General features: G+C 60.3%; 2 protein-coding genes across 3 annotated transcripts in view; both read right to left on the bottom strand.

Moving 5' to 3' along the window:
* Positions 1 to 22,262, bottom strand: part of LOC112547409 (C-type lectin-like) — a 416,253-nt gene that overhangs the window by 185,112 nt on the left and 208,879 nt on the right. The gene's annotated exons all lie outside the window — the stretch shown is intronic.
* LOC102459906 (C-type lectin-like) lies at positions 136 to 21,419 on the bottom strand. The gene is made up of 6 exons (XM_075916739.2): positions 20,840 to 21,419; positions 15,983 to 16,062; positions 7,714 to 7,808; positions 4,604 to 4,744; positions 4,166 to 4,277; positions 136 to 438 (listed from the first exon to the last, which is right to left on the bottom strand). Exons 1-6 carry the CDS (start codon positions 21,109 to 21,111, stop codon positions 323 to 325), a joined length of 816 nt encoding a protein of 271 aa, XP_075772854.2. The 5' UTR covers positions 21,112 to 21,419; the 3' UTR covers positions 136 to 322.

The raw sequence follows: 22,262 nt of genomic DNA, 5'->3' as shown, positions 1-22,262 counted from the left end.
AGGAGGACGGGTGCCCCAGGGCGTTACTGGGGGCCTGGCCTTGTTCCTGGGTCATTCCCGTCCCTCCCCCCAGGGCGGGTCCCAGGGGGCTGCCGTGGCAGAGGGAGGCCCGAGAGAGAGGGACACGCTCAGAGCTGGATGCTCAGGGGACGTTTATTTCCCGGCGCGGGGGTTGTGGAGCCGAGCGGGGGGGCGACGGGAGGGAAGGGGCAGGGCGGGGCTGGAGGGAGGCAGCGTCACACAGCGATGTGCTGCAGCAGGGACCTTGCAGCCAGGGGCGCCGGAGCTGGTCGCCCAGGGGCGCCGGAGGGACCCGATTCACTCACTGCCCGGGCGTTGTGGTGCCCTCACACATGGCGAGCTTCTTCCCACGGGATTTTTGCTTACAGACGAACGGGAATTTCCGGTCGCAGGGATAATCGTGCCATTTGTGAGATCCTGGAGAGGCAAACAGCAGTGAGCTGGGGAGAAGGGACAGGCTGGGTGTCACGTGACCGAATTGGAGGGAAGCAGCTGGATCATGGCTGCACCCATAGGTGGGGTGCTGGCCCCAACAATGGTATAAAAGGGGGCCATGTGGGGTATTGAATGGGAGCTTGTTGTTTGCTGATCCTGTGTACGCTATTCATGTGAGTGTATAATGTCTGTGTGTGTAGGTAGGAATCTGTAATCTGTGAAAGATGAATATTTCCCTGCATGTGGTTGAGCATTGGGCAGGGCCGGGCCTATGGACATGCTAATTAGCGAGGCCCTGTGGGACAATGGCTCTCGATGGGCCAAGGACACACCTAAAGCAGGAGGGAAGACACCTAAGAGCTGCCAGAGAGAGGCTGAGGGCCAGGTGACCGGCTGCAGTCAAGAAGAGGCCGGGAAGGAGGTATAAAGAGGCCATGTGGGGGACTCCACTTTGTCTTGAGCTCAGCACTTCATCCCAGAGGCAGCACTGCAGGGATCGAAGAGCCCGGAAGACCTGTGAACCCATCCTGATCCTAGGATGTGCAATAAGAACTTTTAAACCAGCAGCTGTAACATCTCTGCTAGAGCCTGCATCGAGAACTGGGAGATTCGGTGCATGTAACGTACTGTACTTTAATAACCTTACTCTCATGCTTTTCTTTCTTGTGATAATAAACCTTTAGTTGTTAGATGCCAAAGGATTGGCCCAGCGTGATTTGTGGGTAAGGTCCAGAGGGTAAATTGACCAGGGATCTGTGGCTGGTTTCTTGGAACCGGACAGAACTTGTTCGGGGTAGGTGGGATTGGGTGCTAGGACCCCCCACCGGTGGATGAGGCCCGGGGCCATCTGGGGCACGGATATTGCTGGGGCGTCGAAGGGGTTTTGCTCATGAGGCTTCAGGCAGGCTGCTGGAGCGCTCTGTGGGACTGGTTTGTGGCCTGTTTGGAGAGGTCGCCAGTCTGGGGCTGTAAGGAGCCCCGGATTTGAGAAATTTGCCCTGAGCGGACACCCTCAGCTGTGCCCAGACACGGCCCAGTCTGTTACACTGGGCTATTCCTGCCATACGCAGCCCTTCCCCTCCCGCCAGCCCCAGAGCAGGGGGAATAGTGCCAGAGGGAGGACCGTGCTCTGTGCACACTGGCTCCTGGACAGGGACACAGACTTGCCCATGGGGAAGCCAGGCCCCAGCGGGCAGGACGTGGAGGGCGCCAGGCTGGGGAAGCCACTCAGCATCCCTGAGCAGTGCCTCCGTCCCGGGGCAGGTCTCTTGCTGGCCCCTGCCCTGTGGCTGGGCTGGGGTAGGAGCAGGAGCACCCGGGCCAGGGGTCTCCCCGTCCCACGTAGCCTCCCCCTCTTTGCAGGGTGGGGCTGCCCCCTCTGGGTGCTCAGGCTCCATCCCGCCCCCACCCCTCCCGACCTTGGGGCCGGGCCCAGGGGCTGGGAGCCTTTCCCAGGGCACAGAACAGGGAGGAAAGGGGCTGCTTATGGCTAAGCCACTGGCCAAGCGGATGTGTCCCTGCCCAGGAGCCAGTGTTCCCAGCCTGCTGTGCGCAGAGCACGGTCCTCCCTCGGGCACCGTTCTCCCTGCTCTGGGGCTGGCCGTGCCCTGCCCCACTGCCTGCAGTAGGATTCCTGCCCAGGTGGTCAGAGAGCAGGGGAAGGGTGGCCCTGGGACGGGGTGGGCTCAGCCCCTCAGCAGCACCCCAGGTCACGTTACTGGATTTTAAGGGGAGCAGCCAGATCACTGCTGCACACCTGGGGGGGGGGGGGGTTGCCCCAATAGTGGTACAAAGGGGGCCATGCGAGGTGTCAAGTGAAAGTTTATCTTATACTGATTCTACATGTGCTATTCGTGTGATTGTGGAAGGCCTGTGTGTGACGTTAGAAGCATGGACTTTGTGTGGATACTGAATGTTTCTCCGTGTGCGGTTGAGCAATGGGCGAAGCAGCTCAGCCCATGGACATGCTAATGAGCAAGTCTCAGTGGAACAATAGACCTCTGTAGGGCAAGGACACCCCTCAAGAATGGGGGCTGATACCTGGGAGCTACCAGCAGGGAACAGGGATAGGCCGCTGGCCAGGTGACCTGCTGCAGCCAAGAAGAGACCAGGAAGGAGGGATAAAGATGCCATGTGGCATCCTGCATTTTGTGCTCATCTCAGCTCTTCATCCCAGATGAAGGATTGCAGAGATCAATAATCTAGAAAGACCTGTGGACCCATCCTGACGTGGGATGTTCACCAAGGACTTTTAAGCCAGCAGCTGTAACATCTCTGCTAGAGCCTGCGTCGAGAACTGGGAGATTCGATGCATGTAACGTACTATCCTTTAGCAACCTCACTCTCAGGCTTTTCTTTCTTTTAGTAATAAACCTTTAGTTGTTAGATGCTAAAGGATTGGCCCAGCGTGATTTGTGGGTAAGATCCAAAGGGTAAATTGACCAGGGATCTGTGGCTGGTTTCTTGGAACCAGACAGGACTTGTTCGGGGTAGGTGGGATTGGGTGCTAAGACCCCCCCACCTGTGTATGAGGCTTCAGGCAGGCAGCTGAAGCGCTCTGTGGGACTGGTTTGTGGCCTGTGTGGGGAGGTCACCAGTCTGGGGGCTGTAAGGAGCCCCGGATTTGAGCAATTCGCCCTGAGCGGACGCCCTCAGCTGTGCCCAGACTCAGCCCAGTTAGTCAAACCCCAGGCCCCAGGGAGCTCCATGGGGCGCATGGGCCGTTCTCAGCGCCCTGCTCCCTGGGGGGCGGGTTCTGCTGCTGTTTGACTCTGTCCCCGTCCAGTCCCGGTAGCCCCAGCTGGGCCCACCTGCCGGCACCTGGCCTGATGGACAGAGCCTGTCCCTGAACCCTGTGCCAAGACACACACGTACCAGGGGCAGAGTTAAGGTTACACCAGGCTCCTGGCAGGACCAGGCGTGACCCAGGGATGAATGGAATTGGTGGGAGACCCCGTCCCTACCCCCGAGCCCCCAACAGACCTAGCGCCAATGAGCGGGGGCAGGGGATTCGCTGTGACTCTGGCCCCTCTCCTGTTCTCACCGCTCTGCAAACGGGCCCCTCCTCACCCCCAGCTCTGCCTGGTCCCCATCGCTGTCCGGCCGTTTCCCTGCCCTGCCGGCTCCGTGAGCAGCCCGGCACTTCCCCCAGCGCCGCCGGCTCCGCTCCCTGGCGGCAGCGTTTGCTGGGGGTCCCCTGTGGGTGCCAGGCCCTGGGAACAGCCGGCGCCGACGTGTGGGCGACTCCGCGGCAGGGAGCTCTGGCCCCGAAATCCCTGCGTGCCCCCGTGTGCCCAGCGCAGCCTGTGCGGCCCCTAGTGCCCTGGGCAAGAGGGGCTCAGAGCCAGCACCCTGGGCCAGCGCAGCAGAGTCCCCCGTGCGACCGTGTGTGTGCACATGTGTCCGTATATTTGTACGAGTGTGTATATATGTGTGTGTGTGTATGTGGGTGCGTGTGTGTCTGCACATACATGTGTGTGTGTGCATGTGTCTCCTGCCTGTCACAGGAATAGATGTGAACAGGCCCAGGGGAGCTGGGGAGCAGCAGTGTCACTGGGTCAGACCAACGCCCCCCGCCCCCCAACTGCCCTGGGGCAGGGGAGACAGAGCCGGGGTCAGCCCTTGCAGCGGCTGGGGCAGCCGGCTCCGTGTCTGAGGGCCTGTGGGCAGGGCCCTGGTGGGGTGGGAGGTGGAGGAGCTGGCAGCTCACCTGGTACTTGGAGCACCACGCAATGCTCGTTTGCACTTGGCTGGTCAGGCTGCCCACTGTCCCAGGCGTTGAACTTGGCCGGGGACTGATCCGTCCATTTCCAAAAGCGATTCTGCAAGGACAAAGGGGCCGTAGGCCTCGTCTACACGTCTCATCACCCCTCGGAGGTGGGGGGCTCTCGGCCTGGGCTGAACCGTCGGAGCCCAACAGGCCTGGGCCGAGTGTCACTGTGGATGTCAGTCAGAGCGGGCTGGGCCCTGCGCCGGGTGTTGGGCACTGACCTGGGACTGACGTCACAGGCGGCTGCAGCCTGTTTCCACCCCGTCCCACTGGAGATCCTGCTCTCGTGGAACCCCCCCCCCAAACCGCCCCCCACTGAGCAGGGAACAGAGCCAGGGGAGGGAGGGGCCGCAGGCGGAGCGGGCGCCGGGCACTCACATTCCTCGAGTCCGAGAGTCCGACCCAGACGGGGTCAGGCTTTTTCTTGTTCTGCTTCACATAGGTGCCCAGAATGTCGTTTTCTCCGTCGTTGTGAATGGAGGCGAGATGGGTCCCCCGCCCGTGCTGCTGACACTCTCTCTGGGAGGAGAAGAGTCAAAGCCAGTTACCCCATTTCTGCCCCCAGGGAGCAGCAGGGGCGAGTCCAGTGCAGGCCGGGGGCCCGGCCCCCCCCAGGCAGCAGCTTAACCAACACAGAGCGGGACCTGGCAGCGAGAGGCAAACAGGGACCCTCCGACACGTGGACTGAATCCGAGAGAGGAGACTCGGAAGGAGCAGGAGCTGCGCCCAGTGAAGTCCCAAGTACACCCGGCATCACAACGGGAGCGGGAGGCTCCGCTAGCCCAAGACTGAACGAGGAACGACCCCTTTTCTTCCATGGCAGGAGGCAGGAAGCCGGCCACACGACCAGCGGCCGCTCCCCGCTGGGGGGTCAGCCCTCCGGCCGATACGGCCATTGCGGAGACACCGATGAGTTCTTTGCCTCGCTCCCACGGCTGGGCTACCGGGAGATCCCCAGCCCTGAGCCGCTCTGCGTCGCTGACGGATCTGGGCACCCCGGGGGCCCAGAGGAGGTTTTGGGAACCAGCCCCCAGGGCCAGAGGGGACTCTCCCACGAGCTCTGCGGGAGCGTCCCTGTGACTTGGCAGAGCGACCGACTGGCGTTTGTCACCTGCCACTGAAATCGCGTCTGCAGCTCGCTGCTGGAGGACGGGGCACGGTGCCCGTTTGGAGAGCTCCCCGGCCCTTCCGGTGCCAGGAGCCCCTCGCCGGCGCTGGGACGAGGCGGGAAGCACAGGAGAGAGCAGAAAGCTCACACGCGTGGATGAATCCAATTAGCTGGGGAGGAGTCAACGTGGCTTTTGCAACGGGAAATCCTGCCTCACCGAGCTCCGGGGCAACCGGCCTGAGGCCCAGGGGGATCCAGGGGCTCTGGTGGGTTTGGACTTTCACAAAGACTTGGACAAGGTCCCTCACCAAGGACTCTTGAGCGAAATGAGCCCCCATGGGACGAGAGGGAAGGTGATAACTGGGGAACGGCAGGAGAGCCAGGGTGGGAGAAGCGGTCGGTTTCCGAGTGGAGAGAGAAGAGAGGTGCGCTCCGGGGTCTGTGCAGGACCAGGCCTGGCCGGCACGGTCCTAGCTGACCTAGGGAAGGGCAGAGGCCGAGCGCTGGGAAGTCCGCAGGGGACACTCTCGGCGACACGGGTGAGTTGTTTGGCTGGGCGGTGAAGAGCTGGTTTTGGAGCAGCGCCAGCCGGCTGTGCAGACGCTCTGCAATGACGGGGGCATCGGAGGCCTTTCTAGTGGGATTAAACTGTTTGGATTTCGGTTGCTCCGCACGATGCCCTGGCAGATCCCACTCACTGGCGTGCGAATCCCCCTCCTGCCTTGTTATGTGGTACGGAAAAGGAGACTTTGGACTTCCTGTCCTGCTCCGTGTGAGACAGAGGGTGAGGGGGGGTGCGGGGAGGGGCTGGGGAAGGGATCACGGGTGCGGGTCCTGGGGGCCTTGCAGGAGAAGGGCGTGAAGGAACGGGGCAGCCCGGGGCCACAGGGCCGGGCACAGACCTGGGCGTGCGAGGAAGGGGCCCAGAGGAGAAGCAACGCGCGAGATCTGGAGCCGCTGTACGAACGCTCCGCGCCCGGCGGGGACGAAGGCTCCAGACATCGCCTCGGGCCATTCTGCAACAAGGGGGCATTGGACGCGTGAGCGTTACCCCACAGCCGCTCAGGGGAGGTTCAGCAACCGCAGGCTGTGAACAGTCACAAGAGGAGCTCACACAACTAGAACCAAAGTGAGATGAAAATCCAGGTGGCTAAAGGCAGAGTGACCCCCACTGGGAACCGGAATCCCAGCTGCGCCCCTAAGCAATGGGGTCGACACGACCTCTTCTCGCTCCAGAGATGGCGGCGGCGCTCTGGGCAGGTTTTGAACACACCCACTCAGGGTGCAATGGCAGCTGAATGGGAGCTGGGGATCAGTGAGAAGAGGAGAGAGAAATAGACAGAAAGTATCATATTGGCTCTGTACAAACCCACGACACGCCCACCTCTTGGACTGTCCAGAAGGGGTCGCCCCGTCTCCAGAGAGATCTATGAGCACTAGAAAAGACTCAGAGAAGGGCACCAAAATGACTCAGAATCTGGCCTGGCTTCTGCATGAGGAGAGATTCACAAGACTTGGACCTATAGAAAGAGACGACTAAGGGGGTAGGAGAGAGTAGTGAAAGTGAATGAGGACGTGCTATTTCCTCCTTCTCAGAACACAAGAACTAGCTTCACCCACTGAAATTACTAGGTAGCAGGTTTTAAACAACCAAAAGGAAGTATTTCTTCACACAACTTGCAGGCAACCAGTGGAACTCCACGCCACAGGATGTTAGGAAGGTTAAGATTCTAACAGAGACCAAAAATAGAGAAGTAGATAAGTTCCTGGAGCCATCAGTGGCTATTAGCCACGATGGGCAGGAATGGTGTCCTCAGCATCTGTCTGTCAGAACTTGGGAATGGGCGACATCACTCGATAATTGACCTGGTCTGTTCATTCCCTCGGGGACACCTGGCCTTGGGCACTGCCGGCAGACAGGACACAGGCTGGATGGGCCTTTGCTCTGAGCACCGTGACCGCTCTGATGTTATGTACAAGGGTCCCCCTCGTAATGACAGACCCTGCGCAGCGACTCCCCGAGCCCCGGCAGCCGGTACGGGGGGGGGGAGGCAGCGGAGACCTGAGGCAGCAGCTCTGGCACACGGAGCTGGGGCAGGAGGCTCTGGAGCCGGGCGCTGAGGGAGACGTGAGCCCCCCCGGCCCAGCCGTCCCTGGTGTCCCCACCCCGCACAGCCCACCCTGCGCCCCACCCCTCCCCCGCCCAGCACCCTTCCTCCTATACTCAGCCCACCCCTCCCCCGCCCAGCATTCTTCCTCCTATACTCAGCCCACCCCTCCCCCACTCAGCATTCTTCCTCTGATACTTAGCCCGCCCCTCCCCCACCCAGCGCCCCTCCCCCACCCAGCGCCCGGAGCCCCACTGCCCCCAGCCTCTCACCTCGGCCTCCTCCCAGGTTCTCTCTTGGGTGAAGAGGCCGTAGCATTCGCCGTGGTAGCTCATCCATCCCCGGGGACAGCACGTGCCTTGCAGCCCTGCAGAGAGAGGGGCCGGGAGGAGGCCCAGTGGTTAGCGCCGAGGTCGGGGGCGCGGGTGTTTCTCCCCCATGGACACTGGCACCGGGAGCATTTGGGGCTTGGCCGGCTGGGGATGCTCTGTCACATGCTCCCTGGGGCTGCGGGAGAAGCCGGGTCTGCCCAGACCCCACGGTCGCAGAGTGGAGCCCTGGGCCCCGCAGGGCCGGGTCTCTGGTTTGAATGGGGAGTGGGCGCCGTTCCCCCTGGCTCCCGGTGGGAAGCCAGGAACCAGGTGTGACGTAGTGCGGGTACCTTGCTGGTGGCCGGGCGGCGGGCGGTGGGTGACCCCCGCTGGCGGCTGTTTGCAGCATGGCCCAGCCGGGCAGGGGATGAGTCCCTAGGCAAGGGGCGCCCAACCTGTCTGACCAGTTGTCTCCCATGGGGAGAGACAAAGGAAGGTGGATGCCGCCCCTGGCTGGGGGCAGGGCTGGAAGAGGGTTTTAGTTTCTGTCTGGGAGCATGGAGGAGACAGCCTAGGGAAGGGGCTGGGATTTAGGGGCCCAGGCTCCCCCATCTCAAGGGGGCTGAGGCATCCTAGGCCTGCCCTGGAACCAGATTCCATCTGTGCTGGGCTGTATCCTGGGGAAGCAATAAACTCCCTCTGTTCTACCGGCTGGGGGAGTCTGTCCCTGCCACTCCGGTGTGCAGGAGGCAGGAGACCCCGACGTACCACCACACTAGGGCCCTGTGGGGTGGCTCATAGCACTCCCCTGCCCTGGCCCCGGAGGACGTGGCTGGTGGGTGAAGCTGCCGCTTGGGGAGCCGCCCCATCCGTAGGATGCAGTTCGGTCTGGCGCCCTGGAGCCCGCACTGCTGGGGACCCTGCGGCAGCCACCGTCACTGCCCTCTGAGCGGAGGGACTCGGGGGATTACCTCGGGGCTTGGCTCAGCAGCAGGGGGGTCCCCCCTCCCCCCAGCACCACAGGGACCAGGCAGCTGGATCCAATCTGTCCTGCCGCCCTCTCCCAGCTCACTGCATTCGGCTACTCCATGGTGCTGGGGGGCAGATGGCCCCGCCCCAGGGCGCCCTGCTCCCCACTTCCCCGCCCCCCCGCTGAGAAGCAGGGCCCAGCTGGCCGCAGGGTGGTGAGGCAGGGAGGAGCAGGCTGCTGGGCCACCCAGTGACCCCAGTGAGTGAGGGATGGGGGATCCCTGCTGGGCCCCAGTAATACCCTGGGCCATGTTGCTCAGAGGAGGGGGGAGGAAGGGGTAGATGGGGCTAGGCTTGGAGCAGGGGTGCAGTGGGGAGGCGTGGGGCCTCCAGCGCATGGGTCACTGGGGAGGGCTGCTCTAGGCCCCAGCCCCCCTTCAGGACTGCACTGTGCCACCCCTACTCCACCCCAGGTCCTGCGCCCTCCCCACAGTCTCCCGCTTCTCTCCCCCCCCCCGTTCACCCCTTTCAGCCAATCCCCTCAACCAAAATGTTGCAAATGACATTTAACACCTGCCCCCCCGCCTCCCATCTTCCCCCCGCCCATCCCGCTTCTACAGGTTTCTTCCAAAGTCAATGGAGCGTGTTTCCAGGGCACACGTGATGGGGACGACTGGACACACAGAAGGTACCTAATTAAAGGCGCTAATTTTGGGACTAGACAATGTCAGTCACAGGGGTTGCTCTACTCCAAATCTGGCAGAGGTTACAAAAAGTGGAAACTTGGACAAATGACCAGGGAGGGGTTTAAAGGTATAGCTCGAGAATGCCGGGGGGTTATCAGGAAGGCGAAAGCGCAAATGGAATTGCGACTGGCTAAGGATGTGAAGGATACAAGAAAGGTTTCTACAGGCATGTTAGCAAGAAGAAGGTGATCAGAGAGGGTGTGCAGTCCCTAATGGATGAAGGAGGTAACCTTGTGACAGATGATGTGGGGAAAGCTGAAGTACTCAATGCTTTCTTTGCCTCTGTATTCACGGACAAGGTCGGCTCCTGGACTTCTGCGCTAAGTGACACAAGATGGGCTGAAGAGGGACAGCCCGTGGTGGGTAAAGAACAGGTCAGGCACTATTTAGAAAAGCTAAACGTACACAAATCCATGGGTCTGGACTTAATGCATCTGAGAGTACTGAGGGAGTTGTCAAATGTCATTGAGGAGCCTTTGGCCATTATCTTTGAAAAGTCGTGGAGATCGGGAGAAATCCTGGATGATTGGAAAAAGGCAAATGTAGTAGTGCCCATCTTTAAAAAAGGGAAGAAGGACGATCCAGGGAACTATAGGCTGGTGAGTCTTACCTCGGTTCCTGGAAAAATCATGGAAGGGATCCTTAAGGAATCCATTTTGAGACACTTGGAAGAGAGGAAAGTGATCAGGAATAGTCTGCATGGATTCACAAAGGGCAAGTCGTGCCTGACCAATCTGATTAGCTTCTATGATGAGGTAACAGGCTCTGTGGACATGGGGAAGTCAGTGGATGTGATAGACCTTGACTTTAGCAAGGCTTTTGATACGGTCTCCAACAATATTCTTGCCAGCAAGTTAAGGGAATATGGATTGGATAAATGGACGGTAAGATGGATAGAAAGATGGCTAGAAGGCCGGGCCCAGCGGGTAGAGATCCACAGCTTGAAGTCAGGATGGCGGTCGGTTTCTAGTGGAGTGCCCCAAGGATTGATTCTGGGGCCGGTTTTGTTCAATATCTTTATTAATGACCTGGATGAGGGATGGATTGCACCCTCAGCAAGTTTGCAGATAACACTAAGCTGGGGGGAGAGGTAGATACGCTGGAGGGCAGAGAGAGGGTCCAGAGTGACGACAGACAAATTGGAGGATTGGGCCAAATGAAATCTGCTGAGGTTCAACAAGGACAAGTGTAGAGTCCTGCCCTTCGGAAGGAAGAATCCCAAGCATTGTTACAGGCTGGGGACTGACTGGCTAAGTAGTAGTTCTGCAGAAAAGGACCTGGGGGTTACAGTGGATGAGAAGCTGGAGATGAGTCAACAGGGCGCCCTTGTAGCCAAGAAGGCTAATGGCATATTAGGTGCATTAGGAGGAGCGTTGCCAGCAGATCCAGAGGTGTCATTATTCCCCTTTATTCGGCTCTGGTGAGGCCACATCTGGAGTATTGTGTCCAGCTCTGGGCCCCCCACTACAGAAAGGATGTGGACGCAGTGGAGAGGGTCCAGCGGAGGGCGACCAAAATGCTGAGAGGGCTGGAGCACATGACCTATGAGGAGAGGCTGAGGGATTTCGGCTTATTTAGTCGGCAGAAGAGAAGAGTGAGGGGGGATTTGCAGCCTTCAACTTCCTGAAGGGAGGTTCCAAAGAGGCTGGCGAGAGGCTGTTCTCAGTAGTGACAGATGCAGAACAAGGAGCAATGGTCTCAAGTTGCAGTGGGGAAGGTCCAGGTTGGATATCAGGAAAAACTCTTTCCCTAGGAGGGTGGGGAAGCACTGGGATGGGTTCCCTAGGGAGGGGATGGAATCTCCATCCCTAGAGGTGTTTAAGTCTCGGCTTGACCAAGCCCTGGCCGGGTTGATTTAGTTGGGATTGGTCCTGCCTAGAGCAGGGGGTTCGACTTGAGGACTCCTGAGGTCTCTGTGACCTAGTGGGGGTATTGAGCTGCTTTCTATGCTGGCTCTGTGGTAACCCCACTGGCTGCTGCCGGTACCACAGCCCAGAAGGACAGGGATGGGTCATTATGCAAAGAGGCCCTCTCAACCTGTCCGACCAGCTACCCCCCATGGAGAGGAACAAAGGAAGGTGGATGCCGCCCGGGCTGGGGGGCAGAGCTGGAAGAGAGTTGGTTAGTTTCTGTCTGGGAGCATGGAGGAAGCAGCCTCAGCAACAGGCTGGGGGGTTTAGAAGCCGGACCCCCCCCATATCAAGGGGGGCTGAGGCATCCTAGGCCTGCCCTGTAGCCTGGTGACATCTGTGCTGTATCCTGGAGAGGCAATAAACTCCCTCTATTCTACTGGCTGGTGGAGTCTGTTCGTGCCCTTTCGGGGTGCAGGAGACAGGGGACCCCCAACGCGCCGTCGCACTGGTGTCAGGGGTGGGATGCACTGCACCCCGTGGATGGAGCTTCCAGCAGCGAGCGACAAGGCGCAGTAAAAGCAAGAGCCCTGGAGCCAGGCGTGCTGGAGATAGAGCGAAGCGGTTCCTGGGAATCGTGGCGCGCTGCAGCACTAGACTGGTGAGTCTGCACCGAGGGGCCCAGCGGGCAGATGGCCTACGCCCGACTCTTGAAGGCAGAGCTGGTGGGGCTGTGCAGAGAGAGGGGCTTGCCTGTGCGGAAAGCAGCCAAGGCCCAGCTGATTGCCCAGCTGGAAGAGAATGACCAGCCACAGGGCCAGGATCTTGTCCCCAGGGGAAGCAGCCAGACCCCCCCTGAGAGTGTGTCAGGCTCAGAGAGGGGGAGGAGCGCTGGAACCCACCGGAGAGATGAGACAGCTTCCCCCAGGAGGCCTGCAAGCCATAGGCCATCTAGGGCAGGAGTCAGCCCAGCAGAGCTGCGGCGGCTGGAGAGCCAGCTGCGGATAAAGGAATTGGAAGTAGAGGACCGAGAGAAGGAGCGCCAAGATCGAGAAAGGGACCGCCAAGATCGAGAGAGGGACCGCCAAGATCGAGAGAGGGACCGCCAGGACCGAGAGAGGCAGCGACAGCATGAGCTGGCCATGGCAGAGCGGAGAACCAGCGGGGCACCGGCTGCGCCAAGTGCGGATGGGCCCCAGGGTCCCGGGGCTGCCAAGCGCTTGGAGAGGCTTGTGGTGGCCCAATTGAAGGACGTGGGCGACATAGTCGGGTTCCTCAGATCCTTTGAGAGGGCCTGTGGACTGCAACGGGTCCCCCCAGCTGACTGGCTGCAGGAGCTCGTCCCCGCACTGAGCCAGGAGGTGGCCGGAGTGCTCAGTCAGCTGGAGGACCTACAGCCAGGGGATTACAACCGAGTCAAGGAGGCCCTGCTGCACAAGTTCGGGCTGACCCCCGAGATGTACAGGAAGAAGTTCCGGGGGTACAGAAAGGGCCACGGGAGACCTATGTGGATCTGGCCTCCCGCCTGGCGCAATACTGCCGCAAGTGGGTGTCTGGAGTCGGAGCCCAGACTGCAAAGAAGCCGCTCAAGCTGGTCATGATGGAGCAGTTCTATGAAGCGTGCCCACCCAAACTGAGGCTGTGGCTCAAGGACCGAAGACTAGAGACTCCCCAGGAGGCCGGGAGACTGGCAGATGAGTTCACAGAGAGCCAGTCCGGGTGTGAACGGGAGTCCCGGAGAGAAAGGGAACCGCGCAGAGACCGGATCTCGGCTGAGCGACGGAGGGAGTCAACTACGAGGCGAGCCCAAGGAACAGGTCGTCTGCGCCCCAGAGAACCAGCCAGGGCCTGGACAGAGACAGCCCAAAGCCTAACTTGCCATCGCTGTGGGCAAAAAGGCCACAAGAGGGCTCAGTGCACCAGGTCCCAGGACCGGGGACTTTCCAGGGTTAACTGGCTGGGGCGGGAGGAAGGGCAGGCTGCCCCAGAGGCAGGGGCTGGCCGGCAAACCTCAGCTCAGAGAGAGGGGAAGGAGGCTCAGTGCACCTCCCCTGGGAGGTCTGATTCTCAGGAGGCGGATTTCTCCGTGTACCGGGTGGGGGCAGGACGGCCCCTGCGGAGCGAGTGCCTCATACCCCTGGAGGTGGATGGTAGGAAGGTGACGGGCTTCTGGGACACGGGGGCGGAGGTGACTCTGGCCCGATCCGACATAGTGGCCCCAGAGCGGATACTACCCCACACGCAGCTGACCCTGAAGGGCATAGACGGGTCCCCGTTTAAGGTGCCTGTAGCCAGGGTGCATCTGAAATGGGGGGCCAAGGAAGGTGTCAAGGAAGTGGGGGTGCACCCGCACTTGCCCACCGAGGTGCTGATGGGGAATGACCTAGAGGAGTAGCCCCGTGAATCCCAGCGGGCTCTAGTCACCGCCCGGAGCCAGAGCCAATGAGGGGCTGGCAACCTGGATCTAGGGGAGGCCTCCCGACAGGGTCCTCGAGGAACCATCACGGTGGACACGGGGTCCAGCCAGGCTGGGACTCCGGACCTAGGCAGAGGTGGGGAACAGGTCCCGATCCCTGCCTCAGCGACTGAATTCCAGGCTGAGGTGCAGGCAGACCCCTCCTTGCAGAGGCTGAGGGTATGTCTACACTACCCCCCTAGTTCGAACTAGGGGGGTAATGTATGCATACCGAACTTGCTAATGAAGCCCGGGATTTGAATTTCCCGGGCTTCATTAGCATAAAGCCGGCGCCGCCATTTTTAAAAGCCGGCTAGTGCGAACCCCGTGCCGCGCGGCTACACGCGGCACGGACTAGATAGTTCGGATTAGGCTTCCTAATCCGAACTAACTGTACACCTCGTTCCACGGCACGGGGTTCGCACTAGCCGGCTTTTAAAAATGGCGGCGCCGGCTTTATGCTAATGAAGCCCGGGAAATTCAAATCCCGGGCTTCATTAGCAAGTTCGGTATGCATACATTACCCCCCTAGTTCGAACTAGGGGGGTAGTGTAGACATACCCTGAGGGACCAGGCTGGCCTCCGTGCAGCTCAGCCCCGGGGGAGAGGTGGCCAGGAGAGATTCCGGTGGGAGCAGGGATTCCTGTTCCGGGAATGGCTTCCCCCCAGGAAGGTGAGGGCATGGGGGGTCCAGTGGCAGCTGGTCGTCCCCCAAAAGCATCGCCTCAAGCTGCTGTATTTGGCCCACGACGTCCCCGTTCGGGGCCACCGGGGGGTCCGGAGCACCCGGCTGAGGCTGCTCCAACACTTCTACTGGCCGGGGATATTTGCGACGGTGCAGTGGTACTGCCGGTCCTGCGACTCCTGCCAGAGGGGCGGGAAGGCCCAAGACAGGAGGAAAATGGCTTGGGGGTCTCTACCCCATATAGAGGAGCCTCTGGGCTCGCTGAGTTATGGGAGGGGAAGCTCCCCCTGGATGGAGCATCGGGGGTGGAAGCCGCCCTGGCTGTCCAGAGAAGGCTCGCTGGGCTCATGGCCCCAGCCCGAGAGACCCTGGCCAGAGATCAAAGCCAGCGGAAGGGTGGGTGTGACCCCCGAGGACAGGCCTGTGCCAGTCGCCCTGGAGCGGGGCGGCGAGTGGACAGAGGGAAGCCAATTCATGTGGGGCCTCACCACGGCCGGCCCGAGTCAAGGGGAGCACCCATGTCCCCGGGGCGGGTTCCCACGCAGAGGACCCGAACTTCCCTAGGTCACGAGCGGAGTGACCCTGCTCAGTTCGCTCTCGGAGGGGGGAGAACTGTGACGTAGTGGGGGTACCTGGCTGGTTTCTATGCTGCTGGCTCTGGGGTAACCCCACTGGCTGCTGCCGGTACCACAGCCCAGAAGGACAGGGAGTGAGACATTATGCAAAGAGGGTCTCTCAACTGGTCTGGCCAGCTACCCCCCATGGAGAGAGACAAAGGAAGGTGGATGCTGCCCTGGCTGGGGGGCAGGGCTGGAGGAGAGTGAGTTAGTGTCTGTCTGGGATCATGGAGGAAGCAGCCTCAGCAACAGGCTGGGGGGTTTAGAAGCCGAGACCCCTGCCCCATCTCAAGGGGGGCTGAGGCATCCTAGGCCTGCCTTGGAAACTGGTGACATCTGTGCTGTGCTGTATACTAGAGAAGCAATAAACTCCCTCTGTTGTACCTGCTGGTGGAGTCTGTCCGTGCCATTTCGGGGGTGCAGGAGGCGGGGGACCCCAACGCGCCATCACAGTCTCTTCCATCTCTACGGTTCTATGGTTCTATGATTCTGTGAGCAGGCTCTCCCACTCGGCTGTGGGCCTCGGGCAGAGGGATCCTGCCGGCCTGAGCTTCTCCCCGTCCTGGGGCTGGGGGTGGGTGGGATGGGGACACCCAGGTCCAAGGGGCAGAGCTGGGGGCTATGGGGTCGAGCAGAGGGGAAATGGGGAGCAGGGGCCCAGGGCTGGGAGGAAGGAGCTGGGGGGCTGTAGGGGGATGGAAGGGGAAAGCGGTGCCCAGGAGGTGGAGCACAAAGGGAGCCCCCCCAATCCCCAGGAGTCGACCTTGGGGGGTATTTCAGCCTCCTCCTCTCCCCCCCCCCCCAGTGAGAGGCCGTGGGGCTGGGTCCTCCAGGCAGGGACCCCAGCAGCAGGAGACGGGCCGTGGCTCTAGCAGCCCCGAGGGAAATGGAGCCACGTCCCAACTCACCTGCCAGCGCGGGGCTGCAGACCAGGCAGCCGAGGAGGCAGAGCGTGACGAAGGCGACTGGCCCCATCTTCTCGCTGCCCCTGGGGAGCAAACACACAGGGGAGATGGGCCAGGAGAGCCCGAGACACCCCCAGGGCCAACCCTCCCCCCTCCCATGGGTCAGTTCATGGGGGGGGGTCAGAGGTGGGGCTGTTCGCTGAGGGCCTGGCCAGTCTGTAAGGGCCTGAGGAATCCTGCCCCGCACGCACCGCTTGGGGCCCATCTCCCTTGGTGCATGGGGCCCTTCTGCTCCCCCTCACTGCGCCGAGCCTCGGGGCCCTGTGCCCCACAGCACTTGCTTGGCATCAACTGCAAACCTGATAAGCACCCTCACCGAGCCCTTGTCTAGATCGGTGATGAGGATATTGAACAGAGCCGGTCCCAAACCGATCCCTGCAGAACCCCACCTGTGGTGCCCTTCCAGCGTCTGTCAGAACGGGTTCCAGCCTGTTACTCACCCCGTAATAGCAACCCCGTCTAGGCGGTCTTGATAAGAAGGCCACGTGGGACTGGAGCTAATGCTTTAATAAAATCTAGGTTTACTGCATCTACCACTTCCCCCTTATCCACAAGTCCGGATATCTTAGCTAAGAAAGCTACCGGATTGGTTAGACGTGATTTGTTCTTTACAAATTGATGTTGACGTTTACTTATCACCTTATTATCTTCCAGATTAATTCCTTAATTATGTGGTCTATTATCGTTCGTAGCACAGAAATGTATCTGTCTCGTCAGTAGTTTCCTGCGTTGTTCTTATTCCCCTTTTTATAGATGGGCCCTAGATTTGCCCTTTTCCAGTCTTCTGGGATCTCTCCCGACTTCCATGACTTTGCAAAGATGATTGCTAAGGACTCAGACACCTCCTCTACCAGCTCCCTGAGTATTCTGGGATGCATTTCATCGGGCCCTGGGGACCTGAAGGCATCGATCATTTCTAAGTCATTTTTCACTTGTTCTTTTCCTATTTTAACATCAGAACCAACCTCCTTTTCTCCAGCATTCACTATTGTAGGTGTCTAACCACCCCCAGCCTTCTTGGTGAAAACCCAAACGAAGACGTCGTTAAGCACCTCTGCCATTTCTATATTTTCTGACTGTTTCTCCTTCTTCACTGAGCAATGGGCCGACCCTGTCCTTGGTCTCCTCGTATTTCTCATGTATTTGCAGAATGTTTTCTTCTTGCCCTTTGTGTCTCTAGCTTGTCTGGGCTCGTTTGGGGCCTTCCCCTTTCCAGTCTGGCCCCCAAATGCCTTTGTTATTGGTTTATATTCACCCCTTGCACTTTAACCTAGTTTCCACTTTTTATACGACTCCTTTTTGATTTTTGGCTCACTAAAGATCTCCGGATAAAGCCAGGGCGGTCCCTTGCCAAACCTGCTATTGTAACCCACATGCTCAGTGTGGGTCGCTGGCCCATGCAGTGGCACCTAGACCACAGCAACAGATAAGAACAAGAGACCTCGCCGGCCAGGGCTGGGAGCCAGCCGGCTTTTAGCTCAGAGGGCAGAGGCTCCTACACTCAGCTCCAGAAGCCCCAGGGTCACTGTCTTTGCTGTGCGGGGGGATAGTTTTTTCTTGGGACCTGAAGAATGTTCCTTAGAAAAACTGCCCCTCGTCTTCCACTGCTGATCCTCCCACTCCTGCTTCCCGTGAGAACGTACCTACCGGCTCCTGCTGTTTGCTGACGTCTGCCTTCCTGAAACCCATCATCTCTGTTTTCCTGTTCTCCCTGCTGCCCTTCTTCCTTAGGGTCTGTCTAACTACAAAGTTAATTCGAACTAACAGCCATCAGTTCGAATTAACTTTGACCGGCGCTACAAAGGCAAACCGCTAGTTCAAACTTAATTCCAACTAGGTAAACCTCATTCCACGAGGACTAAGCCTAGTTCGAATTAACTAGTTCGAATTAAGGGCTGTGTAGCCACTTCATTCGAACTAGTGGGAGGCTAGCCCTCCCCAGCTTGCCCTGGTGGCCACTCTGGGCACCACCAGGGAAACTCTTCTGCCCCCCTCCCGGCCCAGGAGCCATTAAAGGGGCACGGTCTGGCTACGGTGTCGGTGTCAGGTGCAAGCCTGCCAGCACCCAGCCAGCAGACCCTGCACCGGGCAAGGCACGAGCCAGACACCCGATGCCCCCCAGCCCTCCACCTCTTCCCGGGACCAGGCTGGCGGCTCCCAGGAGCCTGCCCGGGGCCGCAAGAGGCGGGCACCTGCCTGGTCTAGTGCGGAGATCATGGACCTCATTGAGGTTTGGGGGGAGGCCTCCAAGGTCCACCACCTCCACACTAGGCACAGGAAAGTGGCCGTCTAGGGCAGGAGAGCTGCCAGCCTGGCCACCCAGGAGCAGGTGTGCATGAAAATCAAGGGGGTCCACTGAGACCCCCGACCCTGAGCCCTGAGCTTAGAATGGCCGTCCTGGGTCAGACCAAAGGTCCATCTAGCCCAGTAGCCTGTCTGCCGACAGCAGCCAACACTAGGTACCCTGGAGGGGATGGACCGAAGACAATGACCAAGCCATTTGTCTCGTGCCATCCATCTCCAGCCTTCCACAAACATAGGCCAGGGACACCATTTCTACCCCCTGGCTAATATCACTCCATGGACCCAACCTCCATGAATTTATCTCACTTCTCTTTAAACTCTGTTAGGATATGTCTACACTACCCCGCTATTTCGAACTAGCAGGGTAATGTAGGCATACCGCAATTGCAAATGAAGCCCGGGAAATTCAAATCCTGGGCTTCATTTGCAATTGTGGTATGCCTACATTACCCTCCTATTTCGAAATAGGAGGGTAGTGTAGACATACCCTTATAGTTCTAGCCTTCACAGCCTCCTGCAGCAAGGAGTTCCACAGGTTGACTATTTGCTTTGTGAAGAAGAACTTTCTGTTATTAGTTTGAAGCCTACTACCCATTCATTTCCTTTGGTGTCCTCTAGTCCTTCTATTATGGGAACTAATGAAGAACTTTTCTTTATGTACCCTCTCCACACCACTCATGCTTTTAGAGACCTCTATCCTGTCCCCCCTCAGTCTCCTCTTTTCTAAGCTGAAAAGTCCCAGTCTCTTTAGCCTCTCTTCATATGGGACCTGTTCCAAACCCCTCATCATTTTAGTTGCCCTTTTCTGAACACTTTCCAAGGCCAAAATATCTTTTCTGAGGTGAGGAGATCACATCTGTCCACAGTACTGAAGATATGGCTACCATAGTTTGATACTTCCCCTCCTCCTTCTTCCCCTGGCTTCCCACTCCCCTCTCTCTTCCCCTCTCCCACCTCCTTTTCCCAGTCTCCCTGAGTTTTGTTCAATAAAGAGAATTTCTATTTTTGAACACACGTGTCCTTTATTTTGTACATCAGGAAGGGGGTGAAAGGAGGTGAGGGAGGAATGGGGTACTAGCCCCCGATGGGGAGGACTGGGGTGGCTCTGTGGGCTCCTTGGGGTGGAAGCTCTCCTGCAGGGTCTCCTGGATCCTGCAGCCCCCCGATTGACACCCCCTGGATGGCAGCCTGCGGCAAGTGTAGCCGGGCTGATGGCCGAGTGCTGTGATGTGCCGAGGGTGGGCACTCAGGGCACTCCAAGCCAGGACTGCTTTGCTGTCCCTCATCGAGTTAGACAAGCGAGCAGGGAACCCTGAGAACTGTCTGTCCGGGGTGGGGGTCGGGACCCTCTAAGCACAGCCCTCGGCTAGCCTGAGACAGCAGCTCCACACGCTAAGTCCTAACCTGATGCCCTGCCGGCGCTGCTTCCGGCCAGCCTTAACCTCGGTTCAGGGTCCGCTCAGTGTGGACATGCTAGTTCAAATTAGTTTTTAGGTCTGGATGCACTAATTCGAATTAGCTTAGTTTGAATTAGTGCTGCAGTGTAGACAGACCCTGAGTCATTTCCACCTTGTTCTGTTACTATTTTAACTTCTGAACCTGCCCCTTTGCCACTGGCATTCACCACTGTAGGCTTCTGCCACCCCCAACCTACGCGGAGGAAAGGGGTCGTTAAGCACCTCTGCTCGTTAGTATTTTCTGTGATTGGCCACGGACCAGCCCATCTTTGCTCTCCCTCTTGCTTCTAGCAAAGCTGCAGAATGTTTTCTTGTTGCCCTTTGTGTCTCTAGCTCGTTTGCGCTCGTTTTGTGCCTTCAGCTCTCTAATCCGGCCCTGCACACGCCTGTTACTTATGTGTATCCCTCCCTTGCACTCCGACCTCCTTTCCACTTTTTATACGACTTTCGTCAGTTTGGGCTCCTTGAAGATCTCCTGGGTAAGCCACGTTTTGCTGTCCTTGGTGCACGGGGGGGCAGTTTGCTGTAGTGTAGACATACCCTTATCGTACAGGATGACTGGCCCACACCGGCCCTTTCAGGCTGACACCCAGCCCTGGGGGCGGCTGAGCCTGCAGCTGAGGCAGACACAGCCAATTCGGCCGGCAGGGGCTGGGTAAATAGGGGCTCCTGGAGGGAAGGGGAAGAGACTTCCTCTTGCCCCGGCTGGAGTGTCAGCGGCAGGAGCCGCCCTCTGCCCCAGATCCCGGACTGGAGAGCGGGCTTCCTGCTGGGAACCTGGAGCCCCTCGAGTTCTCAGCCAGCTCCTGGCCCAGGAACCCCTGAGCCCAGCCAGGGCCTTCCCCACCCGCAGGGGGTGAGCCCCAGGGGAACGGCCCGCTCCAGGGCCCGAGTCTGGGGAGCCGACCCCCTGGGCTTGGGGCAAAGGGATAGATAGTGTAGACAGCCGTGTGCTGGGATCCCCGTCCCACCCCAGGGACTGGCTGCCCCCAAGGGCTCGGCAAGGAGGAAAGAAGGGACCAGCGGGGCAGGGACTCACCTGTCCGTCTGTCTGTCCGTGTGTCCGTCCGTCCGTCTGTCTGGGTGGCCGGTCCGGAGCGCTGGGGGCTGGTGTCCAGCTGGTGCAGGGTCCCAGGTATTTATAGCCCTGCAGGGGGCGGGGCTGGGGAAGGGGGAGGAGCATGAATGTGGAAATGGGACCACACAGCTGAGAGATGGCAATCTGCCCCTCCCCCGCTCAGCTTCCTGCTGCCCTGCAGTGGCTGTGGGGGGAGGAGGGAGCGTTATTGCTGCTGAGTCCCAGCCTGGCATTGGGCTGCGCACTGGGGCAGGTGGTGGGGTGGGTGCTGGGCCAGGTGCTGGGACAGGCAGGTGGGTGCAGAGCTGGGCGCTGGGGCAGGCAGGCGGGGGCAGGGCTGGGCACTGGGACAGGCAGGCGGGGGCAGGGCTGGGCGCTGGGACAGGCAGGCGGGTGCAGGGCCGGGCGCTGGGACAGGCAGGCGGGTGCAGGGCCGGGTGCTGGGACAGGCAGGCGGGTGCAGGGCCGGGCTCTGGGGCAGGCAGGCGAGGGCAGGGCCGGGCGCTGGGGCAGGCAGGCGGGGGCAGGGCCGGGTGCTGGGACAGGCAGGCGGGTGCAGGGCCAGGCTCTGGGGCAGGCAGGCGGGTGCAGGGCCGGGCGCTGGGACAGGCAGGCGGGTGCAGGGCTGGGTGCTGGGACAGGCAGGCGGGTGCAGGGCCGGGCGCTGGGACAGGCAGGCGGGTGCAGGGCTGGGTGCTGGGACAGGCAGGCGGGTGCAGGGCCGGGTGCTGGGGCAGTCAGGCGGGTGCAGGGCCGGGTGCTGGGGCAGGCAGGCGGGTGCAGGGCTGGGTGCTGGGGCAGTCAGGCGGGTGCAGGGCCGGGTGCTGGGGCAGGCAGGCGGGGGCAGGGCTGGGCTCTGGGGCAGTCAGGCGGGTGCAGGGCCGGGTGCTGGGGCAGGCAGGCGGGGGCAGGGCTGGGTGCTGGGACAGGCAGGCGGCCCAGAGACACGCGTGAGACCCGGGTTTCCCAGAACGCGTGGCTGGGGGAACGTGTCTGTGTCTCTCCGGGCGCCAGGACTGGCAACGGGACCCAGCGATTCGAGTGGGAGTCGAGGGGACGCGCAGGGAGCTCTGCCCAGAACTGCACTCGCTGCCCCGGGACCGTGCTGGCCCCTCGGACTCACCGCCTGTCACGGGCCGGGGGTGAGTGGGGGGGGGCGACATCTGCAGACGGCTCAGCCCCCCACCCCGCCCCCGAGAGCGCTGAGCCCCAGGCAGAGGGGACGAGCTACAGGGGGGTCTCAGGGCTGGGGGCCGTGCGGAAGAAATTCAATCAGCTCGGTGCCAAGGGAGGCCCCGGGACCCACCAGCCCAGCCACACCCGCCGAGCCGGGCTCGCAGTGAGCCATTCCCGCTCACCCCCGCAACCCCCCAAGCGCAGGGCT

The sequence above is a fragment of the Pelodiscus sinensis genome, chromosome 1, assembly GCF_052426305.1.
Source record: "Pelodiscus sinensis isolate ZL-2025 chromosome 1, ASM5242630v1, whole genome shotgun sequence".
NCBI classification, from domain to species: Eukaryota; Metazoa; Chordata; order Testudines; family Trionychidae; genus Pelodiscus; species Pelodiscus sinensis.
This window is presented reverse-complemented; position numbering and strand designations above follow the sequence as displayed.

Coding starts and splice junctions, on each gene's coding strand:
- LOC102459906 (XM_075916739.2), bottom strand. CDS start 21,111: ATGCCAGGCTGGGACTCAGCAGCAATAACGCTCCCTCCTCCCCCCACA. Junction 7,809..15,982: donor CTGCAGCCCCGCGCTGGCAG/GTGAGTTGGGAC, acceptor CTCTCTCTGCAG/GGCTGCAAGGCACGTGCTGT. Junction 439..4,165: donor CGTGGTGCTCCAAGTACCAG/GTGAGCTGCCAG, acceptor TTGCCTCTCCAG/GATCTCACAAATGGCACGAT.